This window comes from Vicugna pacos, chromosome 3 (assembly GCF_048564905.1).
Source record: "Vicugna pacos chromosome 3, VicPac4, whole genome shotgun sequence".
NCBI classification, from domain to species: domain Eukaryota; kingdom Metazoa; phylum Chordata; class Mammalia; order Artiodactyla; family Camelidae; genus Vicugna; species Vicugna pacos.
In genome coordinates this window covers 18,077,194-18,100,724 of record NC_132989.1, presented here as the reverse complement: position 1 = coordinate 18,100,724, position 23,531 = coordinate 18,077,194, and the positions used below count along the sequence as shown (strand labels likewise).

The window sequence follows — 23,531 nt, the reverse complement described above, 5'->3', positions numbered from 1 at the left end:
AAAAAGATTTACAATAAAATTCCCATGACAAATGAACAACCATTGCACATGTAAGCCAATTTCATATTATAAAATGTCATTTGTCTCATCTTTTCGAATCAAACATTTATTGTATGAAGCAACCAAGCCAAATGCCACACAGCTCTTTCACTTAAGAAGAAAATAAATGAAAAGAGAAAGAAAGAGGAATGACAACTATTTGCGGAAAAGAAATAATTGAAAACAAGTCCCCTAAGACAAAGTTCCCAAGTTTATGATTAACCTCTCTGTCCCAAACTTTATTCCCTTTCTTGTCCCACCCCTGTTCTCCTCAAAATTGAGGAGTATCAAAGAAAAGGGGAGAAATGAAACTGAGCAGGACCCTGCAGGGCCTCCCCAGATATGGAAGCCCCCTCCATGTCCCTCGTTTCTTGCTTATAGAAAAAGACTTTAGTCTCTTAGGCCTTTCCTGAGTTCCAAAGAGCAGACTCAGGCAGTTACTAGTTAGGGAAGTGAGGGAGTACGAAAACAAAGGAGAAGCAAATAGCTCAGTAATAAAACAGGATCCTAGCTCCTCTTCAAACGATATAAATAACAATCTGATGTGTATCTTTGAATTATTTTGTAGAAACTAAGACCGTCCCCCCAACCAGGTGAACCCATGTAGTCACAACCATGTAGACCCCAGACTGGTTGGAACCAGAAAGTTTATGATTAAGGCTCTGAAACATTACCCTGTTACCTCACCAACAGCCAATCAGAAGAAAGTTCATGAGCTGCAACTCTTACCTCAGATGTTGCCTTTAAAATCCCTTCCCTGAAAGCAATCAGGGAGTTTGAGTCTTTTGAGCATGATCTGCCCATTCTCCTTGCTTGGAGCCCTGCAAATGAATGCTGTACTTTCCTTCATCACAATCCAGTGTCAGTAGATTGACTTTGCTACACGGTAGGCAAGCAAACCCAGGTTTGGTTCAGTCAACAATTTTGCCATTAGAATATCACCAGTTTGCACAGCCCCCAGCATAATTTATTCAGTAAAGGATCAGGTAAAAAATTGGGAACAGGACACACCCAAGGTGCCAAAACATCACTCTACAGATTTCTAATTACAAAAGAAATAATGGATCTTAACTCTGGAGAGTTCTAGAAATATTCAAAATGTATTTTTACAATAGAAAGTTCTAAAAGTGTTCTTTTAGAAAAAAAAGTATCTTTAAAACAAAAACTCTCAAAGTGACTTTAAAATATATATCTCTATAATACCATTTCAGCATGTAATCAATATAAAATAAAATTATTGAGGTATTTTACGCTCTCTGTTACAGTAAGTCTCTGAAATCTGAAGTGTATTCTACACTTTTGTAGCACACCTCAATTCACTAGCCACGCTTCAAGGTCTCTACAGACAAACGTGGTGAGAGGCTAAATTACTGGGCAGCACAGCTCCAGGCCTAACTCCAATCTAAGGAAAACAAGGGATAGAACAAATTACCACCTACTCTTCCAAAGTGAAAACACAAGATTTCTTTGTCTTATTCCTTAAACTCTTACGAGCAAGGATCATGTTCTATCCTGTTTTTTGTTTTTCATGTGTGAGGTGTTTTTTTTCCCCTACCTTATAACCAATTAAGCTCTTAGGATGGCAGTGGGCAATCAGAAGACTTAATTGATGCTGTAAGTTTTGGGCGGCATCTGAGTATTCTCTAATACAGATGTGAAATTATGTCCAAAAATATTGAGAGAAAATAATTTAACAATGTATCATCAAACACTGAGAACCTACCAGAGCCAGGTACACAGCTATCTAGTAAACAATCATTAGCATGACTAAATGAATGAATTTTTCAAGATAAAAACAGACATAACTACCACAAACTACAAAAGACATGAAGTAACACATCATCTCATTCCCACCTCAAGAATCTGCAGTGACTCTGCAAGTAATTAAATCAACTTCAAATTTCTTCCTGGAATCCAAGAACCTTTATAAGGCGGCCCAATTTACTTACCTGCTTCCAACTTCTCTCTTATTCTTCCAAGATAAACATTCCATTCCTGGCATCATCTCCCAAACAAGCCATGTGTTTGTTTTCACCTCCAGGCCCTTATCCACATCTAGTTCTGAAAGCTAGGAATGTGGCCCTGCTCTCCAAGCTGCTATTCCAGTCCTCACCATCCTTCATGTCCCACCTCATCTGTGAAGTCTATCTGACTCTGGTCCATAGAAAATTCTCCCTCCTCTAACCAAATAGCCCTGACAACATTGGCCTTAGCCAAATACATTCCTATTTCCCATGCATGCATTCCTTGTTTAATAAGTGTGTTGTGATGGACTGGAGATATGGAGGCCAGGGCTCTAACTCAGCTCCATCACTAGTGTATAGGGTCTTGGACAGGTCACTTGCCATCTAGACCTGTGTCTTCATGTGGCCTCTTTGCTAGTCCTTCAGCGCACCAGCCACATGCCTCTCCTCAGAGCTTTTACACCTGCTGTACCCTCTGTCTAATATGCTTTTTTGCCTAGGTTATCAGCTAACAAAACTACATGTGCATTTTCTCTTGGACCTACAAGTCCACTTCTAGAAATTTAAGATAAACTTCCAGATATAAAACCACATATCCACAAAGTTACTCACTATATAATTCTATACAGATTCTATAAAATATCAAAAACTTAGAAACAACCTAAATGCCCATCCCCTGGAGAGTAGTTGAATGAATTATGGTACAGTGTAACAGAGAGAAGAGAGACAGGAGGGGAGGAGAGAAAAAAAAGGAGGAGGAGGAAGAAAGAAACAGATCTCTGGGAACTAAAATAAAAAATATAAATATATACTTATATATATTTATCAAAAAATAGTTAACTTTAAAAAGCAGGGTATAAAACAATTATATATAACCTCTACTTTTTACATGAGAAAAGAGATTAAAGTACATTTAATATTTGCTTATTTTTGGAAAAAGAAACAGGAAAGATAATCTAGAAACCAATGAAAACAATTAGCTACAGAGCGGGGGAATGTGGTGCAAGAGAGTAAAAATTCTCTGAATGGATATAGTTTTGACTTTTGAACCACGTATTTTACTTATTCAAAAAATAAATAAAAAGGGAAAAAAGCAAACCTTAAAACTGAATAAAAAGAGAAACAAATGACTTTATATTAAAGCCACAAATGAAAAGAAATTCGTCCAAGTAACATTTGAACACAGTGATCTGACTATATTCCTTAGTGAGATACGTTTTCAGGACATAGAACTGCAAACATATTTTTTTTTCTCATAATATATACATATGTGTTTTAGAACTCTACTTAGTAAATCTGACACCAATAGTAGCCGATTATATATGAACAATGTATGAATCCGACAATCATTAAAACATGATGCAGTAGGAAATATCACCCATGTAGCAGTCTTGCCAACACTTGCTCAGATCGGCAATTCTGAAATTATTAACAGACCAAACGAGTAAATACACTGAGGTTTTTGGGAACCAGAGTTCTCACTGTGTGAGAAGAACTATACAAATATTTACAGGGAGAAGGCAAGAAAGAAGTTTGGTATTAGATAAAATTATAATTTAAAAAATATATAGAATATATATCATATATAATTAAGATATTATATATATATATATATATATATATATATATATATAAGATATATATATCTTAGCTCTGCCCATTGGAAAGGTCTAAAGAAAAAAAATTACAACTTAGTAGTGATGAGTACACAAAACACCCAGATCTTGGTTTCTTAATACCATTCTCCATTAAAACAGAGCAGAGCTCCTTGGAGAAAAAAACTGATTGCTGTTCTGAGACAGGAAAATATAAGGTGAGCTGGGCTTGTTGTGCCAGTAAGCAAAGGAATGTTTCAAGACTGACGGGGAGATGTCAAAAGGACTGACTTGAATGGATCCAGCCTCACTGGATAACTCAGGAATATTTGAGCAGTCAAAGCATAATGATGGTTAACAGATCATAACATATATAAAAACTAGAATCCATTGGTCCACGGTGGTTTGAAAAGAATGATGAAACACAAAAATTGGAAGCAAAGGGGGAACCTCTTCTTTACAGAAGAATGATACCTAATAAACGTAGAAGAAATGGTAACATTAAGAACTCACCTTATTACAACTACCAGCATAGTAACTGGCAGAAAGATGATCCACGAATGCTACCATTTCCCGGAAGTTTGCTGGCAAAAAGTATATTTACATAAGTTTTAACATATCACCTTACAGCTACTTATTAATTACAAAAGGGAAAAGATTACTTTTCAATGGAGAAATCTGAAGATACTACTTTAACCAAGTCATCAAACTCAGTATCATCAGTAATGGGAACACACTGACAATATAGGAATCTGACCATCATGAAAACATGATGCAGTGGGAAATATCACCCATGTAGCAGTCTTGCAAAGACTTTTAAATCTGAATCAAACCATGAGAAAATACACAAATCTGGATTGTGAGGCAAACTACTAACAACTGACATGGAGTCATCAAAAATGTAACTGTCATCAAAGACTGAAAAAGAAAGAGAAACAGTTCTAGTGTGAAGGAGATCAAGAAGACATGACCACAAAATGTAATGCTTAGTCTCTGAATAGATCCTGAAATAAAACATTATGATGAGATATTGGGGAAATATTATTACCTCATTTGTATTAGGAAAGCTTATTACCTAATATTATTGCTAAACTATAACATGCTTATAAAGTACATGCCCAATATTAAATTTCTTGGGCAAGATATACGTATATTGTGATTATACAGGAGAATGTCCTAGTTCTTAAGGGTTACATGCTAAACTATTTAAAGGGGAATTGTCATGGTATCTGCAACCTACTGTCAAATGGTTCAAAAAATTTTTAAAGTATATTCTAAATGGAAGGTGGTATCCTGGATAGGGTCCTGTAACAGCAAAAACTGGTGAAATCCTAATGAAGCCTTTAGTTAATAGTAGCATATCAGTATTAATTACTTAGTTTTGACAACTGAACCAAGGTATATATAAAATGTTAACATTAGGAGAAACTGAGTGAAGGGTGTACAGGAACTCTCCATACAATTGATGTAACTTTTCTATAAAGCTAAAACTATACCAAAATTAAAAGCTCATTTTTAAAAATATTAAAAGAGAGAAAAAGCAAATGGGGCAAAATGTTACCAATTGGTAAATCTCGGCGACAGGTTTATGGATTTTTACTGGCCCATTATTTTAACTTTTCTGTAGGTTTAAAATTCGTCAAAATAAAGCGTGAAAATAAAATAAAACTATAGAAGGTTAAAAGTAAAAGGACAGGGGGCAGGGTATAGCTCAAGTGGTAGAGCGCATGCTTAGCATGCACAAGGTCCTGGGTTCAATCCCCAGTACCTCCTCCAAAAATAAATTAACCTAATTACCTCCCCCTCTGCCAAAATAAAATAATTAAATAATACAATAATAAATAAAATAAAATAAAAAATAAAATATTTTTTTAAAAAGTAAAAGGATAGAAAATGACAGTCTCTATGAACACTAACCAAAAGAAAACTAATGTTATTATACTAATGTTAGACAAAGTAGCCTTTAGGCAAAAAAAATTTCTAAAAATAAAGGAACACTTGCTAATTAATTAGAACAGTTCAATTTACAAGAAAGATACCAGAATCTAAATTTATATATATCTAGTAACATAGCATCAAAATATATAAAACAAATCCTGATCTAGGAGGAGAAACAGGTAAATGCAAGGTCATGAGAGATTTTAGTACACCTCTCTAAAACAAAGAGTACACCAAGAAAACAAAACAATAGGATACAGATTTGAACAATTCAATCTTCGACTATGACCCAGCGCACGTATATAGAACTCTACACCTCCAAAATAAACATTCTTTTCAAGCTCACATGGAACATGTATGAAGAATGTTCATACACTTGGCCATACGCTTGTCTTTATAGGAGGAGACATAAGGCAGGCTTCTGAGGTGCTGGGATGGTGCTATTTCTTGACGGGGTGGTGATCACACAGGTTTTTGCTTTGTTGATAAATGCTGTTTTGTTGTTCATTGTTTGTGTGTATTTCATATATTTTGTTGTGTATGTTATGTATTTCTTATTGTTTTTCACTTTTTGTCTATGTGTATGTATTTTACAACTTTGTTTATGTATGTATATTTTACAACTTAAAAAGAGTTGAGATTCTTTAGGAAGGTACCAACCTCCTATAATACAACAAGCCCAAGACAGCTTGTTTTTCCTTCAGCATTTTAACTAACTGCTGTTTTTCCAGTTGTGCACCAGATGAGATAATGGGCTTATGCTCAGAGGCATCCTTATACGAAATCTGTATCTTTAAACACAAAAAATATATTCAGCCCAGCAAGACATTTATTCTAAGAGAGACGCACAGGAACTGAGACTGAGGGAACAGAGAATCCATGAATTCCGACTTACACTTAATCCAAGAAAGCAGAGGTTCATAGGCTCATCATTTAATAAAATAGATACTCACAATATTAAAATTATTTTCCTGTCTCCTTTTTTTTTCTTTTTTGCCAAACACATTTCATTTAATTTGCCTAAGTTAAACATAGTAGGCTTTGTTCAGGTAACAGGAAGGATTCCTTTGATTTAGAGAATAACTAAGGCTATGCAGACTGAGGGAGCAGAAAAGGAATCTAAAGGAGGGCAAACAATGAAACTGTTGCCCCAAAGGAACCAAACAAATATGACATGATTCTGGCCTAGAGCAATCTTAAGCCAACCTACCCTGGTGTATTAGCGAGGGGAGGAGTCTTCAGCAACATTTACTGAAGGTTCATCGTTATTATCATCACCATCAGGAACATTTAGTGAGGGTTTCCCACTTGCCAGGCACTATACTGTAAGTAAGATTTTCCTAGATTGTTTCATCTCAACATGTCAAAATAAGCCTAGGGAAATAGGTACATTATTAGTTCCATCTTATAGATAAAGAAGCAGGCTGAGTAACGGGCCAAAACCACCCAAGTAGCAAATAGAAGAAATGGAAATCTAACTAAGCTAGTCTGACTTCAGAGCCTGGAATCTTACCCACTCTGATACAATGCCTGCTCCTAGCAGATAAAGAGTGATTTGTACTTGATGATCTCTAAGGGATCTTTCAGTACTAACGTTCTATGATTTGCTTTAATGAATCTATGATAAAGAGTTCAACTAGGCCCAGCAGTCGCAAATTGTATAAAGCAAAAAAAAAAAAAGAAGCTCAGTAAAATCTTTTTACATGAACTGAAATTTAGAATTCAGGTTCCTTAGGACTATCAGAATTGGTCTGTCCTCATATTAAACCCTAAAAGAAATGGAAATGTTTTTTGTCTTGTCAATCAATACCTAGTATCTTTTCCTCATATGAAAACAAATAGTACAGATAATACCAAAAGACATTCTAGAAAGAATAAAAGAATAAGTATGAAATACTGTTTGTGTGATCTTTAAACACAACTGGACTCAAGACAAATGTGATAAATGCAGATTTCTGGGGGGAAAAAATCCTCTCTTTTAGAACAACTAAATTTAGTGTAGATTGAATAAGCTATAAATAACTACTGATTATCCCTTTAAAAAATACTATTGGTTGTTAAATACATTAAAGCCTAAAAAATTCTTATAAATATAAGAACTTTTGTCCTTTATACAAAATACTTAGTGATCATACAGTCAAGTCAAAATATTCTCATTTGTTCTTCTAAAATCGTAAGAGTTCTCTTCTTTAAAAATCAAAACTAGCTGTCTAATTTACTCTTTTCTTTTTAAAGAAGAAAAACAGCTAACTACATAATGGATATAATATAAAAAGGTGTTAGATACTCCTTAGCCTTCATAAACAGTATGAAGTATACCTCATACAAAAAGCATATTGACACTTCTGTGTTCACCTAAAATACTATAAGCTTCTGGAAAATGGCAATAATTTGTTTTAAAAAAAAAAAAAGCAAAGTATGGTACAAACTATTCCTTTCTGAGGCCTCAAGAAGGGAAGAAAAAATTTTATTAGGTCCAGGAACCCAAGATAACTTGGTATAATTGATTACATGCAGAATTTGATGGTTGGAAATGAAATCTATTTAGGTCCACCCTAAGGTTCTCATAGCCAATCTATAGGCACACAGTAATGCCGGAGTAGTAATATCCCCAGAAACCAGGATAAAGCTCCAGCGTGTATGAGTTTAATGAACCAGATAGACCATTGTATCACCGATATCTGCCCGTAGCCCATTTTCAGAAAGATGAATTTTTTTGCTCATGAGGTCCACGTGGAAAACAGCATGCTCAGAAATGGGGGTCTTCTCAGTGTGCTCTTTTCCCAGGACAGGAACTCGCCGAGGTCCCAACAGTGGATCATCAAATCTCATCAGTTTCACTTTGGAAAGGTCTACAGCAAAAAAGATTAACATTTAATTACAGTCAAACCCATGCCTGAGTCTGATAATTCACGTTTTAAACACATTGGTTCTTGTATCTAAAAATATTTTCATCAGATGATGAAATAGGACCCACTCTCAGAAAGCTAAGCTAAATCTAACAAATCTTCATCCTCTGTCAGCTTTTACTCAGATCAAAGACTAGCAGAGATTCTGTATAACATATCTCCTGGAATTATAAACCAAGGGAAGGGACTGAGTACATTTTTGAGCATTATCCTATATGCTCTTTCAGATCAATTTTAATTTGCTTCAATTAACCATTTTTCAGATTATCAAAAAGCCTAAAACTTATTTTGCTTTCATGTCTTGCTTCCTGGAATATTTAAAACTGCAAGAGTTGTAGCTTTTTTTGGAAGACATTTTTGGAGAAAGAATTACTACTCTAACAAACAGCATTACCAGTTTCTTGTTTTGCTCCAAGGATGGAAATGTATTAAGCTGACAAGACAAGGAGCAAAGGAGGAGAGCAGGGGGAAAGGGCACAGATTTTAGAATTTTGAGCTTTTGGATTAGTTCCAACCCTCCACTGCTTGAGATTTTCCTGATCTGCCCTTGTGCAAGCTGATAAAAGATGGCTCCTGGCAAAGAAAGCACTTGTCTCTTGAAGAAATTTATGATCCAACAATCCTGCCAACAACTGAGCCCAAAAGAAATTTATTTATTTCAGCAATTCTGAGACATCTCAACATCAAACGGTTTTATTTTATTTGGTGTAAAAACACCATAAATGACTACAATTGCTGGTTCTGGATTCATATCTCATTCTAAGTGTAGTGTGGCTTGTTATGCTTAACCTGATACACAGAACAAAAGATATTTCTGAATTACTTCACACCCCTTTCTTAAGTAGATTGCTGGGTGGTCCATGAACTACACTCCCTCATGTTGCCTTGAGAGTATGAAGCTTAGCTTGAGAGGGATAAGATTTAAAAAAAGATAAAAGGAGACATTAACGCAGCTGGCGGCTATGCCAGGAGTACAAGTTATTCAGGCATTCTGTTTTCCTTGGGAAACAAAGACTAAAGGACTCCAAGTTTATAGTAGGGATCTTGGGGCTTACAGAGCAATTACCTGCAACTACCATGAAGGCAAACACTGCCTAAGAGTCTCTGGAGAAACTCTGCGGAGGCCACACAATCTATCCCCAGACATAGCACAAACCCTGAAAATTAAAATGGGAAAGGAGCACATACAGTCTTCATGACAGCCATGGTCTTATTTTGGGGGAAGAATACAACTCATCTTAATAGCTATTGAAATTCAACATGCACATTGGTGATACCAAATTATTTTCTTATGGAAGCAGTGACCAGTCCTGCCAGCAGATTTTATGCAGAAGGCCTTTTACTGCATATCTGCCTCTGTCTCTCTGTCTCTCTGTCTCTCTCTCTCTGAAATAGACCTCCCTCATCATCCTAAGCAATTTTGAATCAAACTATTTCAAAGAAGCCTTAATACCCAATCAAGCTTCTAAGTGACAAAACACATCTGCTTTGATGTTTCACCATGTAGTTCATTACTGTCAATAAAATTCCTGGATCATTCTTTGTGGTTTTACTATCTTTTCTTATCCCAGACCTCTCTTATCATTGAAAATGTTGAAATTTAAGTCTGCAACTACACAAGATTTAAGGCACTTAGAGGAAAGATGAGAGTGATTGAAAGTCCCTAAGCACTGATAATGTGAAATGGAGCTTTTTACCTCCAAGTTCCTAGTTCATCTGTGGCATGGGTTGTGAGTGATTTAAAGTCATTATCATCACATAGTTGTTCAGTGGCCTTAGTGGAGTGAAATAATGATTTTACTTCCCAGTTCCTCCTGGATCTAGACCATAATCACCTTCAATACAACTAGCACTAATTGGACAACTTGCTGGCTATCACAGCAGACCAACCAAGAAATATGTTACTGAATTTCACTCCTTTCTCACCTCATATACTCAATATACTCAGTCCTCTTAGATATCAAAGCAGCCTGAGGGCTTTTGGAAGTCTTGAGGTTAGAGCTCTTCTGTGGATACTTGGAGGAATATTACTTTCAAACTCCCCCTAACATTTCTATCTATTTTCCAAAATTCACAGTAGCTACTAACACCAAACTTAAAGCACTTTATAATAATATTATTCACAGCTAGAATGACATAGGATGTAAGAATTATGCCAGAGACTCAGTGAGAAAAGACGAGACATAAAAAATACATTTAGTACAATTCGGAAGAACCTAGACAGTGTTGTATCTGAGTATATTTAAAAGGGAGTCAGGTTTAATATTATATAATCCAATTTCCAATACAAGAAGACAGCCTCTTACATGCTACAACCTCATAATAATCCTATCCAGTAGTTCCACACAAATATCTATTTTCTTTAGAGCCATTATATTGTTCTTCAAGGCAAAGAGTATATGCTATTACAAAATTTTCTCTTGACTAAATACATGTAATATAATAATTTTATTTATTTCAGGGGGGTAATTAGGTTTACTTATTTATTTTTAGAAGAGGTACTTACTGGGAATTGAACCCAGGATCTCATGCATGCTAAGCATGCACTCTACCACTTGAGCTATACCCTCCCCCCTAAATACATGTAATATGAAACAGCCAAAAGGAGGGCCACAAAATGGCTGCCTTGTATGTTTACATATCGAAACTTTCAAGTTCTGCTTTTTATGGCCTATACGGACGGCACTATCATTCTATAGTACCTGGTTTACTGAGGAAACATAATAAATGTCTTCAACATGGATGAACCTTGAAGACATTTTGCTAAGTGAAACAAGACAGACACAAAAGGACAATACTGTATGATCCCACTTATACAGATACCTAGAACAGTCAAATACATAGAGCAGAAGAGTAGTTACCAGGGACTGAAGGGAGGCAGAATGAGGAGTTACTATTAAATGGGGACAGAGTTTCCCTTTGGGATGATAAAAAAGTTCTATAGATGGACAGTGTGATGGTTGCACACCAATGAAAATGTGCTGAATGCCACTGAACTGTACACATAAAAAATGACTAAGATGGTCAATTTGATGTATATTTTACCACAATTTTTTAACTGTCCACAAACAAAAGAATCCCTAGCCCTAATATACCACTGGTACACAGTGAAACAAGCAGTAGTGTTTCCCTCCTGCAAGTAAGTACACACCTTCCCCTCACCCTCACAGGTGATCATTTTCAAGGCCCCATCCAAACAATGTTTTCTCCATAAATTCATCCCTGATCATCAGCTGAAATAATCTCACCTCTTTCTGTGCTGTAAATTTTACCTACACCTCTCTTACTGTGGTCGGCAGTTTCTCCGTAGGTGACGATTACGTACAGCAATGGTTAGTCCCCTACCCCCTCACTAGATGCAGCCTCCAGATGAACAGCACTTTGTGGACTCTCAGAGCCCCGAGTCCCCACACACGAGTCTCTGCATACACACTTATCTCCACACACACTACACATGGTGGTCTCTCAAGAAATAACAACGGAAGGTGTACAAATGACCTCAAGGGAACAAAAATACATGGCAGAATGAATTCCAAAGGGCTATTTTATGTGTTCCATGTTAATGGAATATTGTTACCCTGAATACAGTTCCATAATTTAGGTCACTGTATGGGATTTGTAAATCTTTTCAGAAATTTTTTACGCTGATGGTATGTAGCCCAATCAACTCTTGATTGTCATCAAGAAGAGAAGAGAGAGATCATGCAAAATAGAGAAACACACGTTAATTTGTCTTCATAATTTGGAAGAAAAATAATAAAGATGCACCAGCTCCTTTCACAGTCTTCTCAGCCTAAGACCAGCTGAGTGATAAAAAGAGAAGCTCTAAATTATTATATCAAATCTAATCACAGAAGATCTGGACAATCTTGCTAAGAAATTAAGATTTATTTACATATTTTACCTGGAGGCACATTGTCTAAAAGGAAGACTATGAGCTTTGGAGTCAAATAGACCTGAGTTTGAATTCCATCTCCAGGATTTACTAGCTGAATGAACTCTGCAAGTTACTTAGCCTTTCTTACCTCCATTTCATCATCTGCAAGAGGGGAATAATAATATTGCTAATGTTACAGGGTTGTAAAAGGATTAAATGGCAAATACACGGCAGACACTCAGTAACTTTTACTCAGTTTCTCCTCTTTCCCTAGGAACAGACTCAGTTAAGCAGGTTAGTTTGGAAAATTAAGGGAATGTGTTCCTTAATTCTAAATACCTCTGAGAGATAGAAACTGCTTGTTACAATTTTAAAGCTAGATGGAATCCTAGAAAAATATCTAATCCATTGTCCTTATTTTATTAAAAGAGAGATCCATTTAGAGCTTAAGTGACATACCAAGCTCCCTAGTCACAAAGTCCCAAAAGAGAACATAGGTTTCCTGATTCTGGGTCCAACACTCTTTCCACAATAGTACACAGCTGTCCCTGAGCAAGCCAGTTACTTTTCTTTCTCCCCTCTGCTTAGAACTCATCAAATCCACAAGCTACTGCCAAAAGTGCATTTCAGGGAAACCACTTACCTTTGATTCCTCGGTCCACTTTCATTAAACGTCTGATTATAGAATCACGGTTATCTCCTTGCCTGATTTCAATTTTGGTTGAGAAGTGACCACTGAATGGCTGAGGATTCACTAGGGAAACTGATACACCAGGCTAGGAGAATAAAAAGAAAATGACTGATACAGGAAATCGAACTTGAATACTGCTGAGAGAGGGGGAAGCTCTGCTAGATTTTTAATGCCCAAAGAAAGACAGATTTAATTCTGGTATTCTAAAATCAAGACCAAGGGATATTCAAATATAAAAGAAAAGATGGACAAAAGCTCACACTTGCAACCAAATGCCCAGGTAAACTTGACTAGGACTACATATATCAATACTGATGATGGATGATAATAATTATATTTTCTCTTCTACAACTACCATCATTTACTTAATTCCTACTATTTATAACTGACACTGTACTAAGCACTTTGTAGACACCATTCCTATATCCTGAAAGGCAGTTCCTTAAGACTCCTCTTCATGGATAAGAAGCTGAGAACCAGAAAGCTTAACAAAAGTAGCCCAAAGTCACACAGCTAGTAGGAGGCAGAGTACCTGGTTTACTGAGCATAAACCCAGTTCTATGCCATACTATCTCCCACATTATATAAGCTATATAAAGACCCTGCTCATTATTTTAAGTGGGAAAAGTCAATTGAGCCTTATGAAATTTAAATACACAGTAGCTTAATAGAATGCGTAAAAGTAGCTTGAAATAAACATATTTGTAAAGGGAACACTATTTCATGTACCTATCTCCATGGCCCAAATGACTATACTTTTAAAAGCCACCATATCTTAATGTACTGAGTATTAATAATATGATGATAAATTTAGGATAACTGCATGATCATGATTACCTAGTTCTTTCAAAATAGGCCTTTCTCTGTTTGCTGGGTTTTCAATTAAATGTGGAGGAACAGCAGGGTATATGTAAGTCCTCTGCTTATCAAGAAAAGTAGGACATTTTATGGACTCACAATTGCACTCCACAGGACTGTGCCAAACACTGCCATTCCAAATAGATTCTTTGAGAGTAAACAGACTCTAGCTAAATTCCAAAACCTATTTATCTTCACCAATAACGGCTAAAATATAAGAAATTTTAAAAAAGCATTTCCAGCATAATGTAACATGGTGCATCAATCTGGTTTAGGCCAGAAGCCAAAAGTCTTGAATAGTATTATCCAAACAAAACTCATCTCAAGTATGAAAGCTCCTTTTCACTGTTTAAAAAAGTCTCCCATCAATTTCCACTCCCTTTTTTTTTTTTAAGTCAGGTTTTAAAAATAAAATTTAAGAATAACATCTGATACCATCCATAATAGTAGAATAAGGAAAAGTACGGATTGCACCAATCAGGGAATTAGAGGATCTCAAGTACAGCCCCACTTTCAACCAACTATGTGGCCTAAGCCAAACCAATCACTTAACTTCTCTTTCTTCTATCTTTAAAATAATATGTTTAGATGTAAAGATTTCTAAGGTCTCTTCTAGCTCTAAAACACAATAATTCAGTGAGATTCTTTCAACTTACTTCTGTTCTAAAAACATTAAGTGGTTTTCCAGGACAGCAGTCTTCCCTGACTTTATCTTCTGCTTCAGAGGCAAACTTGACTTCTATATGTTCTAGCTAAATAGAGAGGAAAAGATGTAACTCCTTAGTATTACTTAATACAATTGAAATTAATCGTCACTTCATTTCACCAAAGAGCAAAACTAGGTTCTCCACTTAACATGAAATGGTCTGTGCAATTTTAGTACTTTCCATACAAACATTAAATGAAATCGGTAATCAATTATTTAACACTCATCTTAGATGTCTCACAGTATGTTATTTATATAGTCATATTTATTATTTTCTGTAAGGAAATCTGGCATCTAACTGCTGCATAAGAGAAAACAAAAATTAGTATAAAAGGCTTCTACTTAAACAAACAGAAAAACTCAGAAATGTAGCAAAATGCGTATGTCTGAATATAAGATGACCCAAATAAAGTGTTCCCATTGTCTCAGTGACAATATCTAAGAATTTTTTTGACCTTCATGAATACATACGAACATTTAGAAATATACATAAAATAGATTTATAATACTTCTATATTTTAACTATAAATATAATACTTATTAACATATTTATAATTACATGGCATAAAATGCTTACTTAGAAATGCTCATTTCTTCCATTCCCATATTTTAGAAAACAATTTTACTCAAACTCTAAACCTGCACTTTTTTACTTCAGTGTCTTCATTATTACTATAACCATTTTTTGAATCCTCTAACACAGTTTTCTAGAGGATTACCTTTCCTTCTGCCTAAGTTGAATAAGAGACAGCATTTTTAGAATCTATATATGAAATTGTCCCCGGGGCAGGAAGGTAGAATGGGGAGAAACTCACAGATAGGTGAAAGCTATTGGTAATGTTCTAGTTTCTGAATTGGGCAGCAGATTCATGGATGTTCATTATATTACTAATTAAGAAGAAAAAACAGGGCCAACCATGGACCAATGATAGCATGTCATGAATCAAGGATTCTAATTAATCCAGTTCTGTGAATCTGAGGTCTTAGAGGCAGGGGAGGAAAAAGAAGTAATTCAGAGTGCCCCATAATATGAAAGATTTTGAAAGTATTTGAACATAAGGTCTCTCCTCATTTTTTAAAAGATAATTTTGAGAGGAAAATCCACATATATACAGTTAGTATATTTTGTGTAGAATAACTGGTAAGTGAAATAAGATAACAGATTGTTTCTTCTCAATGTAACTTCTATACCCAGCATTTTCTTTCCTCCTCCAAAACATATTTGCAAAGGTAGTAAACATAGAAGATAAAGTTTATAAAAAGGTTTATTACAAAACAAAAGATATGGATTGTGTTTACTATAGTTAACTAGTTACTATAATCCCCGGCCCCTCTTACCTCAAGGGAATTGGTCAGATAGACTATATTCTCCACGAGCACTGCCTGCTCATCAAATTCTAATTGCAAATCCAGAACACGAGGTCCCGTCTTCTCCAGATTTTCCTAACAGCCAAAATGGTTTTTAAAAACAGTCACATTACTATGATGAAAAGAATATATTTCCGCCAAAGTAATCATTCTCGCAAGCGATAAAATCTTCAAATTTGAACAGTTAAAGGAAAGGCCTTGGACTCATGCTTCCCTTATCTATGTCTGCTTGCTAATGAAATTACTAGCTGAGAGTAATTATCATTTAAAGTTTGATACGATTAAGGCAGCACTGAGAAGACTAGGACAAGGTTTTCAGGTTTATAAAAGAAACATGATTTCACCATTGTTTATTTAGACTGATTTAATATGCAAACCCAAAGAATTTGCTTTTGACAAGGAATCAAACAAATTGTGAAAATATCCCTTCAGGTAACCAAAAGAATAAAACAAAGTTTTTCTAAGGTACCACATCTGTAAAGCTATCTCAGAGAATAGTGAATTAATAATAAAAAATTCCTATAAATTAGAAAAAAAAATTTTAAGTCAGACAGCTACTCAGATAATCCTGTGACATATTAAAAAACATTTCTGATTCTTAATTTTCTGCAACACAAAATACTTGCTGCTCAGGATGTAACCTTCAATATCTAAGCTCATATGCGCAAATACAGCTAAATACCTAAAACATGCTTCACTTACATGAAGGTGACTGACATGATTCCTAATATTCACTATCTCCGTTTACCATCCAAGTTCTTTCTTTACCCATGAAAAAATGCTAGAATACCATTTTTATTCCCAGACTTATAAAACACAATGGTCCAAAATTTCAAATCACTGATTTGTCTGGCAAATCACCAATATTACTGAAAAAATATTTTACTACCCCCTCCCCCAAATCTAACACTGTTTTTTCAAAAAGCGAATCCTTGAATCTGACACCATTCAAAATCAGTTTCACTGGATTCTGTACAGCATGTCACCAAAACTAAGTGCCTTTGCGACCAACAATGGGATACTTTGTTGAATCCCCATATTGACAATGAATCTGACATTTTGACCAATGGCACTAGCTAGAAACCAATGAATTATGAACATGCTAGCAAGCTTATTACAAAGTGATTGGTGTAGGTCAAGTCAAGATCCTAAATTATTTCTGAACTTCAAACACCATAAGGCTCAGATAAGTAGACTCTGGTCTAGAAGAATTAAAAGGCTTTCCTAGGAATATAATTTACTCTAATACAGGACAAGCTAAGAGTTTTAGCCTCTTATCAGGCAGGCATATATAGCCTAGAAGATTCAAAAATTAATCTAAAGTATAATCATTATGTGCCTAGCAGGCTAGAAGACACTGATTCACATTTTTAAAAAAATTTACTAAGCCTACTTTTTTACAGGTAGTATTAAAGTGTGTTATGTGTATTATTTCATTTACTCCTTACAGTACTCCTAAAAGGTAGGTTCTACTAATTTCTTCATTTTATAGATGAAAAACCTTGTGGCCCAGAGAATTTAAATGATTTGTCTAAGGCCTCAAAACTAAGAAGTGACAGACAAACAGAATCTGGGCCAAGATTCATCGGCATGGAGTCTGGGATCTTAAGCAATATACAGCCTTCTTTCTGTTTTCTGTGTCAAGAAATCTAATAGATTAGCTATGTATCTAAGAGTTTAACCCAAAGATTCTCAACGGGAGAGAGTTTGTGGTGGAATGATTTTGCTACCAGGAGATATTTGGCAATGTTTGGAGACATTTTTGGCTGTCATAACCTGAGTCAGGGAAGGAGAGATTCTACAGGCATCCAGTGGGTAGAAGCCAGGGACACTGCTAAACGCCTTACAGAGCATGGGACAGCTTCCCACAACAAAGAACTACCCAGCCCAAAATATGAATAGAGCCATTGTTGAGAAATCCTGGTCTAACCACTATAAACAGTGCTTATCCTGTTAAGCTAAACCTATACAAATGTAGGCGCTTGGTTCCAGTAATAGGATCTAGTAAAAACATGTTAATGTAAGCCAAAAGAATATGCTTCCTCCCCAAAGTGAAAAGAAGGGAAGGTAGAACATGAAGAGAATCATTTAGTGTAGTAATCCTAAACCAGTTTTTCTTTCACAATACATATTTTCACAGACTCAGCAATTCCACAGGTAAACTCCAAATCTGATCACTCATTCCCACAACCACTGATTGAAAAATGCTGTTTTAGCAGATTTCTTAGGGGAGACTATGCCTGAATTTTGCCCTTCCTTCTATTGGCCTCTCTAACCAATACTTGTGTGCTCACAGCTGCACAGGGTCCACAGCTTACCTTAATCATGGCAACAAACGGCATTACCTTCTTCATATATTTCTTCAACTCTGGCAAATTGCCTAGCTCACTAGCAATGACTTTGTTATCAGGCAATTTTCCACTGTTGGCCTAAAAAAAGGAGAGAGAAGAATGTGGAGAAAAATACTTTAAACATAATGTAGGGTAGCAGATGTGCCTGTAATAAACTGGTCAGACATGAAGCGGTGGCCTCTACCCGTCTATTGGAGAAGAGTGTGAGGCCTCCAGCACCATAGCGAAGGGAGAAGTAAATAAGGAGGACACAGAGAAGCCTCCTACTCCCCCTAAATTCAAAAGATACATGTATTTTAGGGTAAAGGAGGAAAGCAGGTGCATCATGCTGAATATTTAATTTTTCCTTACATTAATGACAGCTCTAGGATTATAACATTATATCTTATCTGGCGATAAAAATGTTCTTCTAAAGATCCTGTCTTTAAACTTCTAAAAGCATTTCATTAGCCACATCCAAATGAAAACTATGTAACTATCATACAAGCTGTATATATAATGGCTGCTTTTAAACACTCTTCCTTATAAATTGTTACCACAAATATGAAAAAACAATCCCTAGCTATCGATCTGTTAAAATGATATACTATCTAACTACTCAAAAATAAATGCCTATATCATAATCACTAATATGTACACATTTCCAAATGTGCCACCTGAATTTAAATTCATTCCTGCAAACAACAATAGAAGAAAAATAAAGTAAGTGGCCTCTTCAGAGTTTTGAGTGACCTATTTTCCCCTCATTGTAAAAGGACTGCACCAAAGCCAAGGGTTGGGAATGAATCTAGAAGAAAAGTAACATAGAGTAAGATCTCCAATAATCTATCTTCTTTCAATTCTAACCTTTACTCAAGTACATGGGAAAAAATATTTTCTCCACTTGTCAATATGTTGCTTTGAAATGCATAAGAAAGATGAAAGGAGAGGGCAGAAAACACTCCTTCTCTTTATGTCACCAAAAAGGTGCCATATTCAATATCAGAACATTCTTTTCCATTATAAACTGACTTTCTTTTGGTTCTTTTGGATGAAAACAAATGAAAATTTTAAAGCTGGTCATTCCAAATAATGCCAAAGGATGTTGTTTTCAAACTATATAATATATAGTCAAAGAATACTAGGTAAAGATTAACTTCTAAAAGGATAGTAGTGATGAATTTTTTAATACCTGGGACATCATGTACTATATTTGGTTCTTCTGCTACTTCCTTGAAAATGGAAGCTACTGAGGCACAATTTCACTTTTCTACTTACCAAAGTAATTTTCACTCTTTTACTTACCAGAAATCAAAATCTACAAGCAGATTTTAAAGACTACATTCTATTTCTCTTACAATAATCAAAGAAATAGTTCTCCGTAAAAACAGGTTCACATGGAATACAAAAACACTTGCTCTTCTCTTTCCACCAAATCTTACACACATTAAAGGTTTTCTGAGTATTCTTAACTATGAAAAGCATTAAGGCAAAATTTCAATAAAGGTTTAGAAAATCATAGCCTTAATGGTTTTTGTCCACCAATAGCTGTTCTTTATAATCTGAGCAAAAATTCTACCACATATACTTTGTTTCCTAATTTTGAATGTGAAAGGAAGAAGGTAGGGAGATTTTTTTTCTTTAGGAAAACTTAGAAGTTTAAATATTGGGCTTCCTTTAAATACAACTATCATATTTAAAAACTATTTACCTGACACTCAAAAAGAACATCAAACTCTCCATTTCTATGGGTAATTATCAAATTGGACATTTTCTTTTAAATTACTCAAGAGCCAAGCTTCAAATCTTTTCAAACATAATAAAGTTAAAGCTTCATGAATCCTAGTGTTTAAGTCACAACAAATCCTAAAGGCAAATTTAGTCCTTCTGCTTCATAATTTTAACCACATGTATGAAAAAGCCCAAACCTTTTAGTTACATACTACTAGATCCAGTATTTTTGTATGAAAGTTCCAGAAATGATGATAAGCAGCTTTCCCTCAGCATCCATCTAAGGGTCACCAAGGATAACAAAGGGTACGAAATGCCTAAAGGTAATTAAACAAAGCTGCCTGTCTTCCATCCCCCAGACATTGCCAACATCTCAAAAACAAAAACAGCACAGGCAGTACATGACACTGCTGGGGGGAAATCTAGTGAGAGCATCACCTCAAAGTGATTACGTAGAACTGACAGGGTGATGTGTTGCCAAGATGGATAGTTCTTTGCCACGTAGATGGTGCAATGTGAAGGCTTCTGAGGTGGCTGCTTGTCAGTCTTCTACAAGGCAGGAGAAAAGGAAAAAAACATTTAATCACTTTCATCTAACTCAAAAATGAAAGAACCCTCTCTCAGTATGTACCACTATTGCCTTTAAATTTAAAAATATACCTATTACAGAACTGCAATAGCAATGAAGAGAACCCTATATATTTTAATGAAAGTTGTCTTAATTTTTATTACTATCAAATGTTATTTGGCCAACAACTTTTAAGGAATGATTTTTTAAAAAATGACTTCATACAGTTGTTTTAAGATGTTGTATTAGTTTCTGGTGTACAGCATGGATGGTCTTAGAGGGCATTATGCTAAATGAAATAAGTCAGACAGAGAAAGACAAATACTGTAAGACATCACTTACATGTGAAATCTTAAAAATTACAACAAACTAGTGAATATAACAGAAAAGAAACAGACTCCCAGATGTAGAGAAGGAACTAGTGGTTACCAGTGGGGAGAGGGAAGGGGGAGGGGTAACATAGAGGTGGAGGATTAAGAAGTACAAACTACCGGGTGTAAAATAAGATACAAGGATGTATTGTACAACATAGGGAATACAGAACCAATATTTTATAATAACTGTAAATGGAGTATAACCTTTAAAAATTGTGAATTTCTATACTGTATACCTGTAACATATAATATTGTACTTCAACTATACTTCACCTTAAAAAATATGACATTATAAAATAAATACATAAATAAAGTTTTAAAACATAAAAAAAAAATTACTTCACCTTTCCTTTAGCTGGCATCATATAGTTCTTGAGTCGGAGTCTAAGGTCGTGTGCTACTTCCATGAGATACTGTGAGGAACGGATCAAGCTTTCATCCACAGGACCTGCCAGAGGCCATGAAGCATTCATAATTGAATCGGGCTTTAAAAAAAAAAAAAAAAAGATTCAGTGAGATTAGAAAACACAACTATTTTATGATTCTTGGTTACAGTTTCATACCAAAGCTACCATCTGTAATTGTGTGCTCAAAGTTCAAACCTGACTACACATAACACACTTACACAGCCCCTGATCTAATGTTCCCTAGAATTCAAGCTGTGAAGTCTGACTCTACATTCTTAATTAGCATCCATTTGTACAAGTGTATTAATACCCACACACATATGCTCACTTTCAAAGAAAATTATGTAATGCTAATTTGCCTAAATTTAATCATTATTAGATAAATTATGCACACTCTCAGTTTTATCCTATTAACATGAGTACTGAAAGTATGGCTATTCACTATATATATCATGAGCACATTTTTGCATTGTTCATGCACTGAAAAATACAAAAGAGTTTGGCTAATAAGCCTAGAAAGGAGTTATTAAACCAGCCAATCTGTTTATCTGCAAGCCTGGAAGAAATAATTGAGTTTATCTTCACAGCAAGAATGCTAATATAATAGCCTTGAATATGCAGCCCTATATATGCCACAAATTTTATATAAAACAAGAATATTTATGCAAATAGACACTTTCTTTGTTTATAAGCAGCTCATAACAGTTATTTATCCTTCTCAATATTCTCACCTTTTTAACAAACAGTTGGGAAAACAGTATTAGTTATACACGTATTCAAATGTATACGCGAATGTATTCAAAAGTATTATAATATTTCCTAACAGGAACAAGATGGTAACATACACAAAGTCACATGTTTTTAAAATACATATACTGTGTATACATAAATAAAGGCATGCCAATATATGATATACCTGTCTAAACAGGAGATAGCTTCAGTCTAAGTTGCTGTAGTAATTATGAGATGAGGAATCCAATATTATTTTTGAAATACTCATTTTCAGTCTTTTTCTTTTCAGTAACAGTATTACCATAATACTTACTTAGTGAGGACAAAATCAAAACTACCCAGAACACCTTAAATGCATAAAGCTACCTTTCCCAGGAGTGTCCAGATGTGCTCACACAAATGTGGACAGAACGGAGCCAAGAGAAGCGTCTGAACTTCAATAAACCGGAACACGAGGTCTCGGTGCATCCCTTCTATGGCCAATTCACGGTACTTATCTTTTGCAGCCTATAAAATTTGAAAGTATTTACCATTTCTCTCCCGTTATGCTTCTTTAAAATAAAATTAAAGGAAAAAAATTCAGTATCTATTTTAATGCATTTTTAAGTGTTCAGTCCTCTAAAATTCCATAATAAATTTTTTTCTTTAACCTGAAAATACAATACCAATTCTAACAAAAGGATATTGCAGTTTTATACTGATACTTCAGAAAAAATATCTGAAATAAGACATTTTGCACTAGACATAAAAGTTGAATGATTTAAACTGTGTACTAAGGGTGAATGCTCTGAGTAGTATATATTAAGTATCAAAAAGGCTATAAATATGACACTGTTATGCTCAGCACTTATCCTTATTTAACCACATCTCTGAAAACCAAGTTACATAAATCTCAATGTGATATTGCACAAAACTGAAGAAAGCTACATTTTCACTTGAACTGTCAAACTTGTGGAAACACTGACACCTTGTGGAGAACAAGAGAGAAAAGGTTTGCTTTCAAACTAATGGCAATTAGTTACAATCATGCCTTTGTTTATCAATTTAAAAATGTTTTCCTGGAAAATGTGACTAATTTTTCAATTTGACCGCTTTATTAACTCACAGCTCAATTAGGAACAGAATTACTTACATTAAAGAGACACAACAGAAAAAGTACCAAAGAAAACTATTTAAAATTTACAATTTATTGAAGAATTTACAAATTGTCAGTCTCCACTTAGGATGAATTATTATGTTATAGCAGGAGAGAAAAAAAGATGAAATATATCATATTCACACTGACATATTTTATAGATACAAAAAGATAGCCTACCTGAAATTCAAAAAACCCTGTTTTCAAAGCTTCTTTAAACATCATCTTTTCATAGTTTTGATCTGTTTTTATAATTCCTGCATTCATTTCACTATTGAATAGGGAAAAAAAGGTAACTGAGTTTAAAGG

The 23,531-nt window shown here is 34.9% G+C and overlaps 1 protein-coding gene across 1 annotated transcript in view; it reads right to left on the bottom strand.

Annotated features, from left to right (window-relative positions):
* Positions 1–7,986: 7,986 nt before the first annotated feature.
* The window catches only part of LARS1 (leucyl-tRNA synthetase 1), a 55,683-nt gene continuing 40,138 nt past the window's right edge, over positions 7,987–23,531 (bottom strand). Inside the window, exons 24-32 of the mRNA XM_006204493.4 lie at positions 23,403–23,493; positions 22,454–22,594; positions 21,293–21,433; positions 20,445–20,555; positions 18,264–18,374; positions 15,916–16,020; positions 14,528–14,623; positions 12,966–13,098; positions 7,987–8,388 (exon numbers count right to left, since the gene is read on the bottom strand). Of these exons, the coding sequence (XP_006204555.1) occupies positions 8,183–8,388; positions 12,966–13,098; positions 14,528–14,623; positions 15,916–16,020; positions 18,264–18,374; positions 20,445–20,555; positions 21,293–21,433; positions 22,454–22,594; positions 23,403–23,493 (1,135 nt within the window). The 3' untranslated portion in view covers positions 7,987–8,182. The remainder of the gene's footprint in view (positions 8,389–12,965; positions 13,099–14,527; positions 14,624–15,915; positions 16,021–18,263; positions 18,375–20,444; positions 20,556–21,292; positions 21,434–22,453; positions 22,595–23,402; positions 23,494–23,531) is intronic.